At 36.9% G+C, this 16,431-nt stretch overlaps 1 protein-coding gene across 4 annotated transcripts; it reads left to right on the top strand.

Annotated features, from left to right (window-relative positions):
* Window positions 1-2,698: 2,698 nt before the first annotated feature.
* Window positions 2,699-16,383, top strand: zfhx2 (zinc finger homeobox 2). 4 transcript variants are annotated; one of them, XM_001335046.9, is made up of 5 exons: window positions 2,699-2,746; window positions 5,307-5,465; window positions 6,124-6,184; window positions 9,110-13,098; window positions 13,882-16,383. In XM_001335046.9, exons 1-5 carry the CDS (start codon window positions 2,741-2,743, stop codon window positions 14,254-14,256), a joined length of 4,590 nt encoding a protein of 1,529 aa, XP_001335082.5. In that variant the 5' UTR covers window positions 2,699-2,740; the 3' UTR covers window positions 14,257-16,383. The 4 variants fall into 4 exon arrangements, with proteins under 4 accessions (XP_001335082.5, XP_073796803.1, XP_021325971.1 ...); XM_073940702.1 differs by having other exon boundaries at window positions 2,699-3,086; XM_021470296.3 differs by having other exon boundaries at window positions 2,699-3,905.
* The last annotated feature ends 48 nt before the right edge of the window (window positions 16,384-16,431 follow it).

The following is a 16,431-nucleotide window of genomic DNA, read 5'->3' as shown; positions in this document are numbered from 1 at the left end:
GTAAACCTTTTTTCTCTGCATTTAAAATTGAAATGAAAATGTATTTTGAGTCTGTTGAGGGATCAACACACTTAAAAGCAATAAGACCAAGGACTTTGATGAAGGACTTGGCATGTGTCTTGGACTAAATGACTGAAAACCCCTGGACTGCTGTTATTTGAATGATGACATATGTTGTTAATGTATTTCAAGTGGTGAATTAAAAACAAATTTATAAAAAAAAATTACTTCCTGACGAAAATATATTTATATTTTATATATAGACAATTTCAATGTGGACATGTCATTGGCCCATGAACATTTCCTGCTTGTTATCAAATAATTCATAACTGTAACAAAAGGCAATTTGATCATCACTTAATGTTAAAACAGCTGTCATAACATTATTTATCAATAAGTGTCTCTTTTTGGATTCTTCGGAAGCTATGGAAATTAAAAATGTAAAACAAGAAAAACATTGGGACCATTGTTTTTGCTTTTGTCCTTCAAAATGTTCTTTATAATATGAAGGACTAAGCCAAAAAGAAAACGATTTAATAAACATATGATGTTGTAATAGATGCTTTGCATAAAATGTAACTATGTATATTGTTTTTAATGTACATAAATATAATTGGATTTGTATTTGCGAAACAAATACCAGCATTCTTATCAAATAACAGAAAATTTCATTTGCAGTGTGAATAGTTCAGAAATTCATAAAATATTAATGGATTAATATTATATTATTAAATAAAATATTGAGCAATGACTTAAAAGAAAAAAAAATACTCGAATGATTAGTATGGGTTTCAACAAAATTGTTGTTTTGAAAATGACAGAATTTGGCAATTGGTGAATTATTATTATTTTTTAAATTGTGTGCAATAAACCATCAAATATCTAAATGACAACATCTGTTGCTGAAAACATGTAATGCTTTGAAAACATTTAATTTTCATTTATTTTCAAAAATATCTAAATATGTAATACATGTTCAAAAAACAAAGAAGCTTTAAATTTTACTCATAACTATTGTAAACAACTTTATTGGCATGACAAATGATACAAATGTATTTCCAAAGCATTTATAAAGTTTACATTACAAAAGGACATACATACATACACACACACACACACACACACACACACACACACACACACACACACGCGCGCGCACACACACGTATATATATATATACGATAGTAAACACATTAAATAGTAGTATAGTATTATAATATATAGTATTTTTATAATAATAATAAAAATATAAGTAAATAAATAATAGAAATAAATAAAACAATAAATGAGATTAAATTGTATATTTCACAGACTGGAAAATTTCTCTCTCTCTCTCTTTCTCTCTCTCTCTCTCTCGCTCTCTCTCTCTCTCCGTGTGTGAGTGTGTGTGTGCTTGTTTATCTTAATATATATATATATATATATATATATATATATATATATATATATATATATATATATATATATATATATATATATATATATATATATATATATATATATATATATATATATATATTCATAGCCCCCTTTTGAATTTTTTTTCTTTTTTAAATATTTCCCAAATAATGTTTAACAGAGCAAGGAAATTTTCACATTATGTCTGATAATATTTTTTTCTTCTGGAGAAAGTCTTATTTGTTTTATTTCGGCGAGAATAAAAGTAGTTTGAATTTTAAAAAAAAACTATTTTGGGACAAAATTATTAGCCCCTTTAAGCAATTTTTTTTTTCAATAGTCTACAAAACAAACCATCGATATACAATAACTTGCCTAATTACCCTAACCTGCCTAGTTCACCTTATTAACCTAGTTAAGCCTTTAAATGACATTTTAAACTGTACAGAAGTGTCTTGAAAAATATCAAGTAAAATATTATTTACTGTCATCATGTCAAAGATAAAATAAATCAGTTATTAGAAATAGATTTCTAAAACTATTATGCTTAGACATGTGCTGAAACAATCTTCCCTCCATTAAACAGAAATTTGGGGAAAAAAATAAACAGGGGCGCTAATAAGTATATATATAAATATAATATAAATATATATAATATAAATAAAATATAAATATATATATAAATAAACTATTGATGACTTTGTAATGACACATTTGTAGTGATTTAATAAACAAAGTCAAAGCTTTTGTACAATAACTTTAATAAGCACATTGACATTACTTTCAGGAGCAACTATTTATTATACATAGCTTTTTTTATTTATCTAATCACATGTATTGCTTGCTTATTGAGTATACACCATAACATAACATTAATACATGTATTTATTCTTTTGTATTATATATATATATATATATATATATATATATATATATATATATATATATATATATATATATATATATATATATATATATATATATATATATATATTGTAATATTTTAATATATATATCTATAATATCTTGTTTATTTTTTAAACTTGCACCCTTTAGACTATTTTTAATCACTTAATTGAGGACACTACAACAACACTGTTCCAACACGCTTTTAGGTGTGTTGAATCATTAAATAAAGCGTTAGTGGGCAGAAAAGCATTCTTGGAGAGAGTGAGCAGTCAGCTTTTGGGGGAGCTGTCGTGTGTTTACTAGAGGAGAGCAATGCGAGAGAGAGGGAGGACGGAGTGAGTGAGCAAGCAAGCGAGCGAGCGAGGGAGGGAGAGAGAGAGAAAACTTTTCAGTTTTAAAGAGCGAGAGGAAGCGTGAGCTGGAGTCCCAACCATGCAGGTAAAAGCCTTAGCTAATTGCTTTAGTGTTAATTAAACGATGTTGACGAGGAATTGATCAAGAAGTTGCGATCGAGGGCGCGATGCGGATCTTATCGCGTCCCGAGCACGATAGACCATTTGATGCATGGCATTTCACAGCGAATATTTAGTTGCAATTCGAGTGTTAAAATCCAAACTTTTTCTGCCTCGGTCTCTCATTTTGGCCCCGCCACCCCCTTTCGCTGCTCGTTGGTTTGCACGTCGCTCGTTTCGAGCAGCAATGCGCTTCATCCATCGCTAATTACTGCGTTCTGCAATTATTAAAACAGACTTATGATGCTCAATAACTACATTAAATTGTGAGTGGCGAACTCAGAAGGCAAATCGCTATGTATTGGGGTTGATTAACGCCGAATGGGGACGGCGAAATGGCTTGTTTTTTAACACATCTGTGGGAAGCGACCCAAATTCATTAATTAAATAGCTTAGTCGATGTAGGCCGCAATTTCCGCTGTGGAGCGGGCGGCGGGCGGGGAATGTCTCAATGCCCGGCCAACAGGCCACAATCAGGGGGGCGAAGAACTAATCAAGACCGAGGTTTTACATCTGAGAGCCGAAAGCCTATTTACACAATTCAATTAGTGCAGAAAAGCAGACTTAGGATGCAGCATCTCGGACATGCCGATTGTTGTAGTGTTTAATGTACTGTCGCGGATTAAATTCGCTGTCTTTGAGAAGTTTGTGGGCGATGTGTGGCTTGATACGCGATACATAATTAGTTGACCAATTTGTTGAGTGTGTTGTTAGCTGTGTTAGCCATGTGAAGTGCCACGAATGTTTATGAGTAAACGGCTCCTTTTGATTTAACATCACCCTTTAAGTAAGAAATCGGTCGTTTTGCAACGATTAAAGTTGGAAAAGGGGGTAATTAGGGCAGCAGACTGCAGTGCGATGCACTTTAATGGGGTATTTGTCATGATTACGCTGGAGTGAGAGAGTGAGTGTGTGCGTGCATTTATATGTGTGTGTTAGCGAGGCAGGCTAAAGCTCTCCGTTTCCAATTGATTCAACAGCACACGGGTCTTGCTAATTAGGCTGTGGGTTAATTAACGAAATCATCAAGAGTTATGGCGGCCATATGAGCTCGCTGTCGAACGGCGGTGTCCCGCGGCGTATGGGTTCGTCTGTCTTTGACTTTTGGGAGAAGTTAATAGTACTTGTGTTGAGGATTCAGTGCATGTTTTCAGTCTAGCAGGGAAGCTAATTGGCGTGGCATTGTAGCACTGTTGGCATTTGATGTCTGTTCGTTACTTGACAGTGGCATGCATAAAGGAAGCTAAACACGGTATATTTTGACTTCTTTTGCATTATACGTTAAATATTAAGCGGTTTAGATGTCAGCGAAGATCTCTGTTGTGATATTTATTTAGGTTATTGTTTTGAAGAGACGTTACTGTCATTAACATCCCAGGGGATTTGCGCCCATTATCTGTTATTTACAGCCCGTGTCACTTAATTCACAAAAGGCAACATGTTTTCAGACACACACACTATGAATTTACTCACATCAGCATATTGTAAGACTAGTCAAGGTCAACATTTAGGCCTCCTCTGACGTTAAATAGCCTAGTTATTGCAGAACTGATTAATGCATGCATTATTTTGGGTGCTATCAGGTTTGATTTAACATGGGATTTGACAAAATAAAGTGATTGTGTATTTAACTGCATTATTTAGAAAGAGGCCACGAGGTATCTGTGTTTGTTGTCTAGCAGAAAGAATAGAGCTGAATTAGGTTTGTTGTGTTGCACAAGTGTAAGTGCAGATTGTATGGCCTATATAAAGAAAGTGTCAGACATTGTTAATTTGCTCAATTAGGTGAAGGGCATAGTTTGGTGATGCAGTATGTCTTGATGAAGGTTTTTTGTGTGTTCTGGTTCCTAAATGTTTTCTTGCATCAAAGCCAATTAATCAAAATGAGTCTATTTTTGCGAATCTGAAAATACATTTGTGATCTGAACAGTTGTTTACTTCTAGACATTAATATGTGCAATGTTATGAATAATATTTTACTTCAAATATTTTTACTTTACTGCAGTTGTTTTCTTAGTTTTTATTTCTAAAGATATATCGTAGAATGATAATGATTACAGACCGATTATAACTTTTTTTTGGTAAGCTAACAAGGGATAGTTTGCCTCAAACGAGTATTTACTTGCCCTTAAAGTGGTTTCAAATCTTTGAGTTTTCTATTTTCTGTTCAACTAAAAAAAATCCTATTGTGAAGAATTTTTGAAATCCAGGTGCCTTTGACATCCATGACAGGAAAAAATACACTGTCATGGCTACCGGTTATAATATCTTTTATGTTCAGCAGAAGAAAGAAACTACAACATGTTTAGAACAAGTGGAATTTGAACACATTATGGCAATTTACAATTTGGGGTGAACTATCTCTTGAAGACTAGCTTTGGGTTATGTTTATGAAACTTTTTGAAAAAAGTGCTATAACAAACCTAATTTTTAAATTTCCTGTTAAAATCTTAATTAAGTAATATTTATTTATTTATTTGTTTCAGGAGGAGCCAGAAGAAACACTGGTAGGTGCCAGTAACAAGGGCTCGATGTGGTTATGCCCATTATGCCAAGAAAGTCATGCAGACCGTGAGAATCTCTCTCATCATCTTTCGGACAAACACAGTGTCCTCCCAGCCTGCCTTGATAAGTTACTGACTATTGTGAGTATATTTACATTCCTTATTGTTCTTCTTTTTGATGTAGTTTAATGTACATTTTGATTGTGCAGCCTCTGTATGTATTAGGGAAATTAATGACATTAGCTATGTTTTCATCTACCTGTTTTTATGCGCATTTTGAATATGTGCATAAAAAACGGTTGATGGAAACGACATCATGCGCATAAAAAAAACATATGTGCATAACTGAGTAGGAAAAACCTTTTATTCGATAAGAAAAGATGCGCATAAACTATGATGGAAACACTTTTACAGCTCAAACTCCAGTATGCGCATTAAAAAAGGTAAAAGAACATGTGATAAAAATGTTTGTAAATGGACAAACCAGGAGGCTGAGCACATTGCAAAACATCTGAAATGTTGTTTTGGTCATTCTAAAATGCCTTGCTTTTTAAATATTAGTGTTATTATATTATTAATGACCTCTAGAATCAAGATATGATTGTGCTTCGCGTCTGACACCTTTAAACGCCACCGCGCATTCACGCTGCTGTATTCGCACAAATTTTATGCAGTAATGCAGTTTTGCGCATAAAGTTCATTCCCATTTTTGGATGGAAACATAGCTACAGATTGCATCTTTACAGTTTAATTGCAAACTTGGGAGCAAGCATTTAAGTTGTTTTCCTCTTTTCATAAGGCTGCTCCTAAACACCCTTCCATTGCTGAAGATGAAGAATCCAAATCTCAAAATCATGCAGGTGAGTTTTGATTATCTACAGCAGTAGAGTGGCACGATTCTAGCTAAAATGAGAATCACGTTTTTTTTTTGTTGCTTAAAATAAAGATCAAACATGGTAAAACAACAATATTAATATTATGTGTAGGTCTACTTGTTTCTAAAAATAATTATATTCTACTTATAATAATTCTGATGTTGAATTATGTTTGAGATATAGGCCTATGTTTGCAATCTGTCATTGACAACATTATTAGACCATTTTATTCACTGGTAAAATCAACATTATATTGGCTGGAGTAGTTATACTGACACTGTAAACATTTATTTTCATGCACAACTGTGTGTTCGTTATGAAAGAAAAAACATCAAATGCTTGTCGCCATCATAACTCTAAATGTGATATGATTATTTAAATGATGTGCACGCTTTCGTTTTCACTTTCACTGCTGTTCATACTTCGCACGCGGCTCTCAAATGATCACTCTGTGCCACAAACTGAATATTATTTACAACTTTATAACCTGGCATATGCAGGTTCTGTTCACTAAAGTAGACGTGCGCGCGTCTATCATTAAGTAGGGCGCGTACCCGCACAGTCAGCAGCTCATATCACGTGTGATTTCGTGGCTGTGAATACAGCATAATATGAAGACAAAAATAAAATTTTTAGGTGAATTACACCTTATGAATACAACGTGACTCATTTAACATCATTTGGAGGTGTCCGTGTCGCTGAGCATCGTGTGTGAAACAATGAAAAGACTCGAGCAGCTGCCTTTTCTTCTCTCCTGAACTTGAAAATATGATTGGCAGAATCGTAGAAATGCTGGATTAAGATGGTTTAGGGCAGGGGTGTCAAACTCAATTCCTGGAGGGCCGAAGCCATGCACAGTTTAGTTCCAACCCTGCTCCAACACACTTGCCTGTAGGCTTTAAACAAGCCTGAAGGACTCAATTAGTCTGATCAGGTGTGTTTAATTAGGGCTGGAACTAAACTGTGCAGAGCTGCGGCCCTTTTGGAACTGAGTTTGACACCTGTGGTCTAGGGGGTCGAATCGAGATTGCAAACTTTTTTCGATTAATTGTGCAACTCTATTACAGCAATGGTCCAAGACCTTTTTATCAATGAGAACTGGTCTTTTTACTGGTAATTTTACTGCGGACCAGTGTGCAGGGGGAGTAGGTGTACATAGATTGCTAGGTGACCTAAGCTGACAAATAATTACTGCTACTCCAATGCAAGTTTTATTTATGGAAAAAAGCACAAAAAAAAAGCACCGCCGTGTTTGGGTGTTCTGTGTTTGTTATATATATATATATATATATATATATATATATATATATATATATATATATATATATATATATATATATATATATATTTATTAATTAATTTATTTATTTGTTTTAATAAAAGAGAGCTTTGACTCGAATAATATATAAATCAGAAATATTAATTTATTTTGTGAACCGGTACCAATTGATCTGTGGATCGGTACCGGCCCGGGGGTTAGGGGACCACTGATCTACAGGATATCACTGATTCTCAGTCCAGGTTGTGGAGTAGTCCCAGCTTCGCACAAATTTTAATTTCTCCCTAATGGTACATAACTAGAGCATCAAATCTGTACTCGGTGCAGCTGGCAACGCTACTTCTTTGGAGCATATCATATTAAATGCTGAACATGCCTGTTACTCAGGTGAAGATAAACAGCATATTCACACGCTTGCAAGAAAAGATCAAGGCATACATGATTCAAGATGTTTGTGTAAACTGAAAGTGTGAAGGACTACATTCTCATAGTAACTTTTTCATGTAAGGGATTTCACCTTAGTAATCTAGTTTCACAAACACTCTGAAACATACGTCAACATCTTGCCTTGCCTATATTTCACAGTAATTTGTTGCTCCCTTGACATTTGCATAAAGTTGAGAAATGCCCAACCTTCCTCATGTATTAACTTCTCTCAACGCATTCTCCATGCCACTTTCAATCCCATAGTGCATTACGTGGGTGTTTAGGCTCAACTTCCATATGAATGAACTTTAAACGCTCTTTACGCTGTACTCCCAGCATGCCAGAGGCTAAAATATTTTCCGTTAAACATTACAATGTGGATTGATCAACTTTTAAAATTTACATCGGTAAAAAGTGTTTTAATGGAGAATGTACAGGTAGCGACTAGTGGAATATAGCATGTTGCACTTCTCATGCATTTCAATAGTTTCCGAAAAACTCTTTAGGAATAGTTCACCCAAAAATTAAATGTTTTCACTATTTACTCACCTTTCACTTATTCCAAACCTGTCTTAGTTTCTTTTTTCTGTTGAACACAAGATCCTTCGAAGAAAGCTGAAAATCTAAAATCCCAGACTTCCATAGAAGGAAACACAAATAACAGGGAGGTAACTTATTACAAGTTTTCAGCTTTCTTTAAAATATCTTCGCTTGTGTTCAACAAAGGAGACTCAAACAAGTTTAGAACAAGCAAAGCGATAGTAAATTATGACAATTTTCAGTTTTATGTGAAAAAAAGTCAGTGGTAATCAAGGGTGTAATGTTTTTTTATGAAAGCTGCTCGTGGTCCAAGCTAGCCTTTCTTTTTCTCCAATCGTAGAGCTTCAGACCTTCAAAGATTGAGTTGTTGTAAATTATTTACTCTTTACTATTAATTTTTAGATCAGGATTTTATTTCCATACATAAACTGAGTGATTTTATACCTGGCCTATAATTACATTTGTATATTTTAATTGTAATTTACCAACAAAAATGGATTATATTCATATGCTTATAAATTTTGAATGACTGCACATATTAAATTATCTTTTTTTTTTTACAAAGCAATTTAGAAAACTGCTGTTATTGCATTAACATGTTGAAGATGCTTTTTTGTTTTTTTAGAAGACATACCAACATTTGATTTTATTTCTCAATTTATCAGATGACACATCTCAGCTGAATTCAGAGAACAGAAATTCCCCCACACTGGCTTTCCAAAATGAGAACGAATCTACAGATGCAGTTGACAAATGTGGTTCTTCTGAGGAAAAAGAGCTGGATGAAGAAATTGAGGGAGGGAGAAATGAGGAAATTGACATGGGGGATCTGGAGTCAAATCAGGACAACGGGGAGCAAACTATAAAGACATCAGATGCATCTGTAAGCAATGGCAGATCTGTCTGCAAAAACAGTGTAGCCTATGAATTTGATAACAGTCGATTCAAGTGTAATGCATGTTTGGAGTCATTTCCAAATAGAACAGCTTTGAGTGTGCATTATAATTCAACCACCCATATTCAGAGAATGAGAACCGGGACGGTAAAAGACAGTGATTCAATCCCTTTCCTGTCTCGACCTTACGTCTCCACCAAACCATACCAGTGTGCCATCTGTCGTGTCTCCTACAATCATGCCATCACCCTTGAAAGTCATTTAAAATCTGTGTTGCACCAGAGTCGCAGCAGGAGTGCTGGGAATGCTACTCCTAGTTCCACTGCAAATACAGGAACTGGAACCATGGGTACAAGGTTGGCTCCAACCACTATTGGAAGCAACACACAGTTAGTTAATACCTCCACCAGCAACTGTGTCACCCAAGCAAACCTGACTGCAACAGCAGTAACAACCAAAGATGGAGAGCAGGTGCAGCCTCAGTTAGCTCCCTCATTACTTTCTTCTCCAGTGGCCTCTGCACAAGCAATGTCTGCTATTCTCACTCTTCTGACTTCCAGCCCAAATTCGCTCCCACACTCCATTCTTCCTCCTCTATTCACAACTGGAACATCTGCAACTCCAGGGGCAGCAACCCCACAGCTTATACCCCAGCCTCAGATGCTCATGCCTTTGGTGTTGAATGGGCTCCAATCTCAAACCCAAGTCCAGGGCCAGAATCAAGATTCTCCAAAGCAACTTTTGCAGCAGGCAGTGCCAGTTCTTGGTCTAAGTGCAGCACAACAGGCTCTTTTGGCTCAACGACTCAGTGGCTTACAAAGTCAGTGGGCTGCATTTGGCCTTCCTGCCACTAAAATGAGTTTAGAGGAGGCCACCAAGTTGGCAGAAAGGAGTAAAGACATGGCAGTACAATGCATAAAGGTTGAGCCTTGCGATCAGCAAATGTCACTAAGATCTGAAGAGGACTGGAATATTGATGGAGTGAAAAAAGACTTGTGTTTTAAAAATGAGAATACACAATTGCAAAGTGAGAATATGATGGGCGATGGCACAGCTGATGAAAAAGAGCATGAAGAAAATGAAATGGATGTTGAAGGAAATGATGAAAGTTTGTGTGAGGGGGAAGATGCAAACTCTAAAGTAACTAAATCTTCAGTTACCCCAGGTTTTCAGCATGAAAGTCCATTGTCATGTGTTTTAGATCCTAATCAAGGTCTCAGACATTCACACAACATTAACAGCTCTGGCACTGCTAACTATACCTTTCGCAACACTAATTTTGCCTTACAATTTGCAGGCCACAGAAGTGCTAAAGATCATTTACTCTTGTCTTCGGGACGGCCTGTGCTCACTGAGTTCCAGTCCCAGGTTCTGTGGGCATTCTTAGAGTCTCGAGATGATGCTGAAACATCTAGTCCTCAGCGGGAAGACTGCGAAGCCCTAGGCAGGGAGGTAGGGCTAAGTGGAGAAGAGGTACGAAAGTGGTTTTTAGATGCCTGGCAATCCAAAGATAAGGACAGATTAGACCGCTTTCATGATGAAAGTATGGAGGAGGAAGAAGGTAATTTAATGATAGATGAGAGTGAAGATGGACACAGCCCATCAGCAACAGGTAGTCATGCCATTGACCTGTCAAGTAGTGGGGAGAGACATAGGATCGGTAAGGGAAGTCCAAGAGAATTGCTGCTGACTTCTGACTCTGAAAATGAAGAGTTCTACACATCAGTTATTGTGACTGATGAAGAAAGTCAGAGCAGCTCTATGAGGGAAGAGTCAGGTAGCCCAATCAAACAATCTTCACAGGTAGAGCCAACTCCTGAAAAGTCAAGTGGTGGCGGAAAGGTTCTTCGCTCTACAACAGTCTTCCTCTCAGATGCAGAGGATGAATATGATGATGAACAGAGTATGAAAAAGAAAAGGAGAAAAAGTGAGATTGCCAAGGAAGATGTGGAGATCAAGCAGGAAAAGCAAGATTTAGATCTTGATCTGCAGTTAGAGGCACAAGCAGACCCCCCTACCCCTCTTTCAATCACAGTTGATCAACAGGGTGTTCCAGCTAACATCTTGCAGTCATTGCCCATTTCCCTGTCGTTAGCTCCACTTTCTACCCAGTTATACAGTCCGTATGTACTCTCACTTCCTTCATCAGTTATTGGGGTTGGAGTTTCTGAAGGTGATCGGGCTAAAATAGCCTTTTCAAACACTCAACCAGTATCAGCACTTTCAGACCCTCTTAATGCACCTTCAACCACACACTCCTTCTTATCCAATGGTAATGATTGTGAGTCTGCTTTAGACCTTAGCATGGGGAAAAACCACAGCTCTACAATATCTGTCTCCACCGCTAACAGGCCCTCTATACAAAAAAGTCATTTGCTTGATGGTCTGGGATTAAGACCAACCACTGTTGGTGTTCCTACAGATGGAGGTCTCATTGTTGTTCAGGTGAAGCCAGATTCTGCCATAGCTATCCCATCTTCCACTAACAGTACTTTAATAAATCGCAATAATTTGGCTAAGACTAGCACTGTGTACATGAGGGCAGCAGAAAAAGTTACAACATCACTCATAGAAAGGGAAAAGGAGAAGGAACGAGAAAAAGAGCAGGATCAAAAGAGGCCAAAAGTCAGAAGGTTCAGGGACATGAGACGCTCTAGGACCATCATCCATGCTGACCAGCTTGATATTCTCTATGGATGTTATTTCAAAGATCCGAACCCAGGAAAACATGAATTTGAACAAATATCTGAGTGGGTGAATCTTCCAAAGAAAGTGGTTCAAATCTGGTTTCAGAATATGCGGGCCAGGGAGCGAAAGGGAGAGGTCCGTTTTATCAGTGATGGCACTTTGGCAGCTGTTGGAAAACCACTAATAAAGTTCACCTGGCCACTCTCAAAACCAATATTCTCAAACCCTCCTAAATCCAACACCAGTCCCTCCACTGGCTGGACCTCTGCAAAACCTCAAACTGGAAATATTCTTCCAAAGATTGAGAAGTTAAAAGAAGTCAAGGAACCCCTGAAAGCTCCTCATCAGGGTCCAAGTAGACCAAATCAGACTACTTCATTCACGGTGGTGTCAACCAGTCCATTAATTCAAAAGATCAAAACAGAAGTAGCTCCAATTACAATGGTTAAAATAGCCCCTAAGACAGTGACTACCCCAGTTGCTGTTCCTCTGCTTGTCAGTGGAATTCCTACATCTCGATCTGCTCCAAAAAGGAAGGTTGAAGAGGTACAAGCAGAGTCTGAACACACTGATGAAGAGGATGACCATTGCCAGGGAGGGCTTGAGTCTGGAACTACAAACCTTATGGTGCCAAAATTGACCACTACGCCAATTAACAAGCCTGCTGCCTTGGCTTCTCAGAAACAAAATGGGCTCAAATATTGGCCTCAGAAAGGTCCGTTCAAAATAAACACCCTCTCAAGAGAACAGTTAGGCCTCAGCTCACAGCGGCCTACAGCCACTACCACCCCCACTACACCATCCCCTCTGACGGTTACGGCATCCCCTAGTCAAAGCCAAAAAGAAATAAGTTACATGCAGCAGAACTCCACCCCAAGACGACCTCGAACCCACCTAACCAGTCTTCAGCTGTCCATCCTGCAGTCCTGCTATGAGACGTGTGCTCATCCTAATGCACTGGAGTGTGAGGCAGTCGGAACAGAGCTTGGGCTTCCACTAAAGGTTGTGCAGATATGGTTCCAAAATACTCGTGCCAAGGAGAAACGCTGGAGGCTACAGCAAGAGAAAATGGTAAGGACATTTTGTTGTATTTTTGTGAAGTTGCTCTGTTGATCTCAGATTTCATGTCTGAAGTTTTAATTTTAGTGTTTTGGTAAAGTGATTCTCGTGTTTAATTAGGATAGGAGCTAAACTCTGTAGGACAGTGATCCTATAAATCATCAACTATATATATATATATATATATATATATATATATATATATATATATATATATATATATATATATATATATATTGTGTGGAAGACAAGATAAGGTAAAATATTTACAAATGTAATGAATTTAATTAACATTACAAAAATGTTTTTTCTCATTTGAAAAAAAAACTTTTAAGAAGAGGAGTTGCTTGGTGTAAACAGTAGTTGATATCACTTAAATGAAAATCTGGAAATAAAACTTCTGTCATTTTTTTTATTTGTCTCCATTTACATTCTTCCACACCAAAGGAGATAATTTAATCTGGTTGTGTAAATTTAATATACTGCCCGTGCATTGTCAATTCAACATGTAATAAAGTACCTAAATGTATCAGCAAACAAGTACAATTGACTCACTGAACGTTTTTTTTTTTTTAAGTGCTTTGCTTAACCGTAAAGTCGTAAAATCATAGCAGCTGTAATAGCTGGACCATTTTAGGTGAATACTTAGAAGCAGGTGAACATTTCTGCCACCTCCTGGAAGGCTGGGTGGTATACTTGAAACAAGTGGCAACTGTTATAATATTACAAATAGGATGACTCCCTTTTCAATTACATTGCCTAAATGTTTGTATCTCTTCTTACCTTTCCACTCAGTCTCCTAATCCCTCTGACCCTTCTAAGAAGATCGATGTCAGCTCTGGTAGCTACCTACAGTACAATGCTCTTCGAGCCAACCGTCCCATCCTGCCCAAACCTGTACAGCTGACAGTTGTGGATCCCGCTCCATCATACAACATCGGTCAGACAACAGTCCGTGAGACTCTGATAGGCAAGTGCGATGCCTGTGGAGCTGAATTTGAATCCAGGGCCGCAGCACGTGATCATGTCTTCTCTGCTAGACATCTTGCCACTCTGAGAACCACTAACTTTGGTCTACAAGCATCAATGGTCAGCAATGGATCTGGTACGGGGTCTGTCGGTATTATCAGCCAGTCCTCTACTCCATCACCAGCTAGCAGCTCCAGCTAAAACAATAAAGTGAAGCTGGTGTTCTCTGCGGACCCACCAGACTTGTTGGCTTTCAATAGACAGAAGATGGGTGCTGGTGTTTTAAGCTAATTTTCTTTTGAGGCTCGAAAATCGAAGTGGCCCAGATGGCCGTCTTTGTCCTCTCTTCTTGGATATCAGCGAGACATTCTTATTATACAGAGTCTTTGCTCACAGGGCTCCTTTTAATGACCTATTGCCACAGCATCATTTTACTATGAATAATCTACTGAAATGATAATCATGGACATGCTAATGCTTGTGTGATTATGGTCCGTCTTTCACGATTTCATCTCGGTTTAGACTCTTATTAAGTTGGGTAATATTCTACTCACATTTACACAAACACTTTGTTTGATTGGGAGAATCTATGGTAATGAAGCACCCAAAAACTCAACCAAAGTGCTCTGGGTTGTCAATTATGTTTGTGGTACTGATTTATCCTGTTTTAAAGCCTATATAGAAGAGTCGTTTCTAAGCTGATTTATCTCCATTCGTCTTGTTAATTCAAAGAAATGTATTCTGTAAACAGAGGTTTTCCTTCTGGCTCAGTTGACACATGTCTAGACTATGCTAACAATTGATGGTAATGAAATGGAAAGGCAGAAATAATGCAAAGTCTGGAATATGGAGAGTTTGGGAGAGTTTTTTGGATTCTGATGCATTAAATAAGGATGATTTTTAAGCAACCATCATGACAATCCTATAGCCATCAGCTGAGCTCTCGTTGAAAGATGTCAGATGGTCATCAAACAGCACTTTGACCCTTTTTAAATCTCAAACTTTTTTTTTTCTTTTTTTTTTTAAAGGTTTTCGTGTTCCGCAAAATAAACAGTTTTGTTGTATGGTGGAATCTTACTGTATGTCAAACTATAATGAAGTATTAATCAGCTTTTAATGTTATTTTTAAAGGGTTTGCATTGCACATCGTTAAACAGACAAAAAAATGGATCAGACCCAGCCGCTGCGCACGAAGCCAAAGTCAAGTCTGTACTTAACACAATTTTATATGGATTAGTGGGAACATCGAAATTATATTCCTTTTACCCTCCGGATAAACCGTTTGGTTAGAATTTTTAGGGAGTAACTCCAGCTTATCTTTATGAACGAAACACAAAAGTCATTTATTTATGCTAAAAGCATTTTAGAGTTATGGGAGAGAGTTGTCATCTTTTGCTTTCTTGTTCTTTCATGGAGCATTTTGTGTTGCAACATACTGAGTATTTTCCTTAAAACCCACCAGGAGAGAAGACAGGGTGCTTTAGTGGACCGGGAAACTTTTCATCAGGGCAACAGGAGGTGCAATTTGAAGGACGTGAAATACTAAAGACGATTTTTTCCTTTTTGATTTATTTTGTATTATATTATTGATACTATTAATACTTTAACAAAATGCAAAACTAAAAAAGATTTTTTAATGAACTATATTAAGAAAATGATATTCCAAAGTTATTCTTTCTCTTGCTTTGTCTCAGTAAAGAAACCAAAAAGCAATCTTGATTGGAAGTGTTCGTAATGCAAGCCGCAAAGGAGCTCCCATGCCTTGGCACTTTGAGCTAGTCCAGGATTTAAGCATGAGCTACAGATAAATGCATTTCAGACAACTCAACTTGGAACACTTGAAGTTCATTGAAACGTTTCAGTTTTTTTCACGATATCCCAGCAAATGCAAGGTGTCTTTTTGTTTAACTTAGTGTTGAGTTGTAGCTCATATGAACTGAAAATGGACTGGGTTGTTTGTAGTGCAGTGCTGCAGGACGTGGGATCACACGGTGTTGCACTGTTCAGAGTATATTGGTAGAGTATGGAGAAATGCTTTTATATTATCTTTTCACTTTTTCATTGACACTTGATTATCACTTGTTATAACTGTACTACTTACTATTTTTCAGTACTTTCATCACTTTTGATTATTATTGATTCATAACGGTTTTGATGGCATCTCAGAATTTAGAGATGCCATTGATATGAATATTGAACAATAATGGTGGCAGTCTTGTTATGAAACTAGATTATTGATTAAGCTTGTTTTCCCCTCACTTGTACCTTCATTTTGTGTTGGTTCTCCTTTTTTCTTATGCAGAAAACAAATAAACTGAAGTTCATGTATTGAAGTTTCTTGTCATGTGAATTACACGTATGCAGGTATATTCACAT

This window comes from Danio rerio, chromosome 24 (genome assembly GCF_049306965.1).
Source record: "Danio rerio strain Tuebingen ecotype United States chromosome 24, GRCz12tu, whole genome shotgun sequence".
Taxonomy (NCBI): domain Eukaryota; kingdom Metazoa; phylum Chordata; class Actinopteri; order Cypriniformes; family Danionidae; genus Danio; species Danio rerio.
Note: the sequence above shows the minus strand (reverse complement) of the source record. Positions and strands in the feature narration are given on the sequence as shown.